Source organism: Crocuta crocuta, unplaced genomic scaffold (assembly GCF_008692635.1).
Source record: "Crocuta crocuta isolate KB4526 unplaced genomic scaffold, BGI_CrCroc_1.0 scaffold458, whole genome shotgun sequence".
Lineage (NCBI taxonomy): Eukaryota > Metazoa > Chordata > Mammalia > Carnivora > Hyaenidae > Crocuta > Crocuta crocuta.
Genome location: NW_027531908.1, coordinates 1,044,978 through 1,051,785, shown reverse-complemented (window position 1 = coordinate 1,051,785; position 6,808 = coordinate 1,044,978). Strand labels below are relative to the sequence as shown.

General features: G+C 62.3%; 1 protein-coding gene across 1 annotated transcript in view; it reads right to left on the bottom strand.

Moving 5' to 3' along the window:
- COL5A1 (collagen type V alpha 1 chain) overlaps positions 1-6,808 on the bottom strand; it is a 130,513-nt gene that overhangs the window by 30,883 nt on the left and 92,822 nt on the right. Inside the window, exons 35-40 of the mRNA XM_077774622.1 lie at positions 5,362-5,406; positions 5,186-5,239; positions 4,204-4,248; positions 3,756-3,809; positions 2,863-2,916; positions 281-334 (exon numbers count right to left, since the gene is read on the bottom strand). Coding sequence (XP_077630748.1) covers positions 281-334; positions 2,863-2,916; positions 3,756-3,809; positions 4,204-4,248; positions 5,186-5,239; positions 5,362-5,406 — 306 coding nt within the window. The remainder of the gene's footprint in view (positions 1-280; positions 335-2,862; positions 2,917-3,755; positions 3,810-4,203; positions 4,249-5,185; positions 5,240-5,361; positions 5,407-6,808) is intronic.

The following is a 6,808-nucleotide window of genomic DNA, read 5'->3' as shown; positions in this document are numbered from 1 at the left end:
CAGAGCCTCGGGGGGAAGGGAGGAGCAGGCACTGCCTGGCCAGGCCCCGACCGCCCGCCAGCCGCCTCTGTTCTGCAGGCTCGCTTCACGCTGATTGTTCAGCAGACCGTCCCCTGTTCTCCCGTCTGGCTCCTGGGCAAAGCCCGTCCCCGAATGTTAACAAGCTGTGGGACTCGGGCTTCTCCGCCAGCAGCACCAACACCTTCCCGACCCGGGGGCACCTCCCTCCCGCATGGGCGCCGCACAGATGGCCGATGAAAGCGGGGCTGCTTCTGCTCACCTGCGGGCCCACGACGCCCGGGGGCCCGGGGGGGCCGGTCTTGCCTTGGAAACCCTGTGGGGAGAGAGTCACACGCCGAGATGGCGAGCGGGTCTCCCCAGGAGGCTCGCGCTCCCACCCCTTCCCCTGAAGGCGAATGTTCTCCATTGCACTGGAGAGGGCCCCTCCCCTCTTTCGTTTGTGCATGAGTCTCATGAAGATAAAGAAGCCACACAAGTGAGCTTCACTCGCGGCTTTTCCACCGTCGTGTTTCTGGGTCGAGGAACAGATTTTAAGACCGTTAATCTTTGTAACGTCACTAAGTGTGCATTTTCCCAGCAGACTCAGTGCCACTTCTCAGCCTCCGGAAGCTCGACGCGGGAGCTGCCTCGGGGCCGTTTCTCAGTAGTGACTGTGTGGAATGGCCCCACGTGTGTCGCTAACGCCTCTCCTGTGTGACGGGTGACCTCGCCCGCTGCTTGGCATGTGCGGAAACAGGGAAACAATGGGGTTTTCACTGCCTTCGTAATCGGGCAGCTCGGTTCAGCGGAGGTTTCTCACTCCTGCCTGCACACGGCTCATGTGCAACAGCCCTGCCTTCGCTCTAGGCAGTGGCTCTGCGACACGTGCTTCCTTCAAGGAGAAAGCTGGCTGCAAAGCACGGACGCTTCATTTCTGGGCTCATCTAAGAGCTCAGCCCATGCCATCAAGATGTCGCCTGCAGATGCCGTGAGATGTTGGCAGAGACACACAGGTGTGACCCCCGGGGACTGTTAGCGGGAGCTCTAGGATCTGGAGAGGGGGAATCTTAAGCCACAGGGAGACCTGGAGGGCGAGGAGGCCGGCCCGTGTGGCTGATGAGCAGTGCGGCTCCGGGCCTCCCTGTTGTGACAGCCGCGGGGCCAGCATTTGAGACTTCATGCTTGGCCACTGGACCCTGCAGCGCCTACAGCGGATTCAACATCTGCAAATCTCAGAGGACTCCTCTCTCGGGGCCTAAGGGGAGAGGCATGCAATGCACGGATGTTTTTTGGATTTATTTATTTTGCGAGAGAGAGAGTGTGCGTATGTGTACACGCGTGTGTGCAAGTGAGGACCAGAGAGACCTGGAAGGAGAGAGAGAGAGAGAGAGAGAGAGAGAGAGAATCCCAAGCAGATACTGCCATGTCAGCACAGAGCCCAACATGTGGCTAGAACTCAGGGCCGGTGAGATCCTAAGCTGAGCCGAGATCCAGAGTCAGATACTTAACCGACCAAGCCCCCAGGCACCCCGGAAGTGGTCATTCTTAAAGCAGGCCCTTGCAGGCAGCATTTATAGGGTCAGAAACAAGGGGCGGTGGGCAGGTCAAGGGCACCCTGGCTTGGGGGGCCACGGGAGAAGTGCCAAGCGGAGGCAGGAGCCCGTGCAGACGGCAGGAAAGGCCTCTCTGTTTGCCCCAAGGGCAGGACCATCCTCGGCTGGTCTGAGGCACCCCCCAGGAGAAACGGGCTTGGGGTTCACATTTAGAAGCCACGCCCTCTTGTTACATCAGTTTTCTAAAGAGCAAAGCCAACCCTGCGGGATGCCCTGTGCCGGAGACCTGCGTCCTGGCCGGGTCTGGAGACCGGGCGCCCGTGTCCGGGAGGGCGGCCAGGCGCGGCCCAGGCGGCGGGAAGCCCCCACGTTCCTTCCTCAGCAAAGACGCGCCGCTTCATTATTCCACCAGCCTCTGCTCGGGCTCAGTGAGAGGCAGCAAGGCACACAGTTGGCAAAGCCTTCTATCCTGTCTCCTCAGGACAGCGGTGAGAAACACAGGCAGAAGCTCAGACGAGATGTTTTAATTTGTCTCTATAAACAGGAGCGAGGTGACGTGCACTCATCAGCCAGCGGGCGCCACACAGCACGCCGGGAAGGGGTCGTTAAAAGAAGCCTCATCACAATGAGCCAGGAGACAAAGGGACTGTTTGTAGCGCAGGCATGGAGGGGGGGTTAGCTGCGGCGTTCAAAGCCTCTCGTGACACCCTGTCAGAGGCCTGTGACCGCAGAGAAAGCCGGCCGTGGAGACGAAGGGGCCCTCCCGGCTACCTGCACCGTCTCTCTGGTGACCAGGAGGTCCCCACCCGTCCGAGCCTGGGCCTCAAGGTCACATATGTGCCCACGCTGTCCCGAGAACACGCCTGGGCGCGGCGTGCCGGCCCACAGGGCCACGGAGTGATGCTATTTCTGAAAAATGCTCTTTCTTCCTGCTGAACACGCTGAGTGCTTAGCCTCCAGACATAATGACCCGGGCTGCCCTGGGCAGGCTCAGGACCGAGGCTATTACTGAGCAAGAGGGGGCTGGTGGCTCACGGCTCAGCGTGCGCTGGCCTTCTGCTGCCACGACGGTTTTAAACGGGACCCTGGGCCAAAGCTGCAAGCTGCCAGGACACGGTGGGGACCGGGACCGCCTTCTGACCAGAGCGACCCGGACGCTGCTGGCCCACGCGGGCCGTCCGCAGACGGGCTGGCCCCGAGGCAGCGGGAGACCGCCCGGAGCTCGGGGGCCCTCCCGAGGCTGTGGGAGAGGCCAGGCTGGCCTGCGTCCCCGTGCCCCCGTGTCCCCCACACTGCCAGTACTACTCACGGTCTCTCCTCTCTGTCCGGGGTGCCCTGGGAGCCCGTCCTTGCCTGGGGGGCCCTGGAGAAAGAGGCAAAGGGGAGTCCCATTCAGCCTGAGACCCATGTACCTTCGGGGTTTCATGCCAAACCAGGGGACAAGAGACACCACTTCGTGTCAGAGAAAGTTCCTGCAAGGGTCACAGTGACAAAGTGCTGTGTGGGGAGCCAGCACCTGTGCGTCACCTCCCGAACCCACACAGCCTTCCTGAGCGCCACACTTCACCCCCCAGGGGAGACACTGAGGCCGGGAGAGGTGCGGCTGTGGGCGGTGCGGGCGGCATGGGGACCCGGGTCCGCCTCGTCCTGATCGCTGACCTCCAGCGCGTCCGTCTGGCAGCAGTGCCTACCGTTAGACACCTTTCCTTCTAGGGGGCACTGTAACCCCAAAATACAGGTGGAAGTCCCCGCTCCCCCCGCGCCAGGGCAGGCGACCCCGGTCCCCGCCCCCCGCGCCAGTGAAGGCGACCCCATTTAGAAATGGGGGCTTTGGAGAGGTCATCAACTCAAGACAAGGTCACACCGCACTGGGGGCTGGGGGGGCGAAGCCAGTGACTGGTGTCNGGGGGCAGGAACGGGGGGGGGGGGTGCTCCCAGAGCCTCGGGGAGGAACAGCCCTGCTCACCCCTCCATCTGGGCCTGTCGGCCTCCAGACTGTGAGAGAGCACGTTTCTGCTGCTCTAAGTGACCAGGTGGGTGGTAACTGGGAACGGTGGCCCGGGTCACTCATCCTGGACCCAACCAGAAGATCGTGTTCCTCCTCCGAATGAGGGACAGGCCCGCACTTCCGAACAGTGGGTCCCTCCAGTTTCCCCGCCGACACCCCTGCCCCCGGCCCAGCAAGGGAGACACGTTACTTACCGGGGGGCCCTTGGGTCCAGGGAAACCAGTGGGTCCTTGGGGTCCATTGGGGCCCTGGGGACAGAGAACGGCCCGCTGAGCACAGGTGTCGTGTCCCCGTGCACGGGGCCCGGGGGACCCACCACCCTCCTCTCAAGTTGTTGGTTCTTAAAGCAAAATATCTTTGTGCTCCCCCCCCGACCCTTCCTCCATTCATTCCAGCCCCTCCCTCTGCAACGCGATATAGGAGGTCAGTCCGGGGAGCGGGGTGGGGGGCAGGGGGGAACCCAGCTTGGGGCCGAGGGCCCAGGGGATGGGGCTGTCGACTTCCACAGGCAGGAGACTTCACGCCCCCTGAAAGCTCCCGCTCATCTTCAGCAGGACCAGAGAGGTGCCCCCTCTCCCCAGCCCACCCCCGGAAGAGGCGGGGCGGGGCGTGTAAGGCAGCCGTGCTGTTCCCGGTGCTCACCCGTTCACCCGGGGGGCCAGCCGGGCCATCGCCTCCAGAGTTGCCCTGGGAAGGGAGGGATGAGGTCAAGGACAGTTTTACCATCACCGTCTGTTACTACTGCGTGTCACAGGGCACTCTGGCCCGTGATGTCGCGGGGACGTGAGTCACACGAGGCACACGGGCACCCATGCGGGTCCCCCGGACTCCCAGCGAAGAGCAGGGGTGCTCCAGCCACCGATCCATGCTCCCAAAGGCCCCTGTCCTGTCCCCTGGGCACACACATCAGACCCCGAGCTGCTATCCACAGGGCTGTGACGGTTCCTGGAGAAGAGCCCCCCGCAGGGGCAAGGGCCGTGCTCCCTCCGGGAAACATGTTGGAAAGTCACGTGACAAGAAGACCCAGGCATCTGCCCCGGGGCCCCCACAAGCCCCCGTACGGGGTGCTCAGCGCGGGAGAATGTCCTGTAGCCTCCGGTGGGCATGTCCCATTAGCCTGGGGGCCAGCTCTGCATCCCAGCCGAGAAGGCCCACGTCCCTCGGTGGGGGCGCGCTCTGGAATGGCGTCCTGGCCGGACGGGGCGGGCCTGCTTGGCTGGCACGCGTTTTCACGCGGGGAGTCCGGGGCGGGGGCATCGGTGCCCCCCAGGCGGGAGGAGGGGGCGTGAGACCGGCTCAGGCTCTCCCTCCGAGGCGGGAAGAAGAAACAGCCCCTTCCCTCCAGAACCGGATGGGGGTACCCAGATGGTTCGGCATCTGTGCAAAGCCCAGGGGGCCGCCCCCCTACGGCCACGGAGCTCCTAGTGTGGGGCGGCCCTTCCGCAGCTGTGTCGGGCCTGGGCGCCTGCTTCCACTCAACCTGACCTGCCCAAGGGCCGCTGGCCCAGCTCCTTCTTAAATACCCTCCAGCAAACTTTCTTTGTTTTTCCCAGTGCAGAGGCCCTGGGTCCCCCACGGTGCGTGCGGGCAGTGGGCTGAGCCTCAGAGGGCACTGAGCACCTACCTTGGGGCCAGGCTTCCCAGTGATGCCCCGGGGGCCTCGTTCACCCCTCGGACCCTGCAGGGCAGGAGAGAGGCAGGGTGAGCTCACACCCCCCCAGCTCTAGAGACCTCCCTCCCCTCCCGGGGAGCACGCCCCCTGCAGTGTGCTCCGGCCTCTGGAAGCCCAGGGGGCGTTACCGTCGGGCCTCGTTGCCCCCGGGGTCCAGGCTTCCCAGGTGTGCCCTAGAATCAGAGAAGAAGTTGCTGGTCAGTCACTGGCTAGAGACATCTGCCACGCCTGGGCGATGGCCCAGGGGTGGTGGCCCCGGCGAGAGAGCTCAGAAACAGAAGGGAGGAAGGCCTGCCCTCCGTATCTGTGCTTCTACAGATTTTTCAGGCCGAGGCAACTTTGCTGCACGTTCAATACGCAGAGCTTTGTATTTCCACACAGGCCTGTAGAAATCCAATATTCCCCCCCGCAGTCTGACGGATGTTTACCGCCGCTCTCTGGTTTCCTTTCCAGAGGCAGAAACACCCCCCCCTCCCCTCCCGCCCGCCCTCTCCCTCCTTCCATCTCTCTTGGCGGCGGGGGCGAAGGGGATCATTATTGCAACCCCTTTCATACATAATTTATTTTTGCTACAGTTAAGAATATTAGCCATTAAATTTTCAACAGCCTCCACAGACAAGCAAACTTGCGGCTCAATATATAAATCATGTACCCGGCGTCGTTCGCTTCTCTCCTAATAGAATTTAGGCTCCTTTTTCTCGGTGGTGGTGGTTTGCCTTCTCCAGACCACAGAAAACAGATGCACCGCATTTGTTTTTCTCGGAAGCAGAGCTTGGACCCCTAGGAAGCGCCGTTCGCCTGCAGCGCGCAGAAGCAACGGGCGGACCGCCGCCCCGGCGTCCCCACCGCCTCTCGATTCATCTCCCACAACTTTATTCCGGTTTCAAGCGATAAAGCCCAAGACAGAGCTGAGTTGCAAAAGGCCACCTGATGCGCCGTCTCTCCCCATCCTTCATTTTTTCGCTGCCAGAATCAGAACCGCTTTGTGCGTCTTGAAATGAGTTTAATAAACCGGTTTACGATGATGAGGTGATGATGTTTGCTTCTAACAACGCACTCTGGTTTCCCTCCTTTAATTATCTGATGCTATCCTTTGGCGCCAAATAGATATTTGCATATGAACATTAATAAAACATCTGCTTTCTTCGCGCCACCGGCTTTTACCAGCGTGGACGCGGGGCCGGCCCTGGCTACTTGCTGGCGTGCGTGTGTGCGTGTGTGTGTGCGTGCGTGTGTGCGTGCAGCTGCGCGTCTTCTCCTCTGCACCCTGTGCCCTCAAGCCGGGCCGGCGCCACAGAGAGGGCAGGACAGAGTCGCAGACCCCCATCCTGGGTGGCCTGGCGCTCATCAGTTTCCCCGTAAAGTGACGCGTGCCAGAGAGGGACGGACGCTGCTGAACAGAGAGCGCCCTGTCCACGGTCGCTTGGTGGCTCGCCTGTGAGAGCCGGTCCTCCTGTCCTCACGGGGACGCGCACACAGTCCCACAAACGGCCCTGCTCCAGCCGAAAAGCCAAGGGCAGGCGGCATCTCTGGACTCAGGCTCCCGGGCCCCCTCAGCCGCCAGCCCCACGGAGC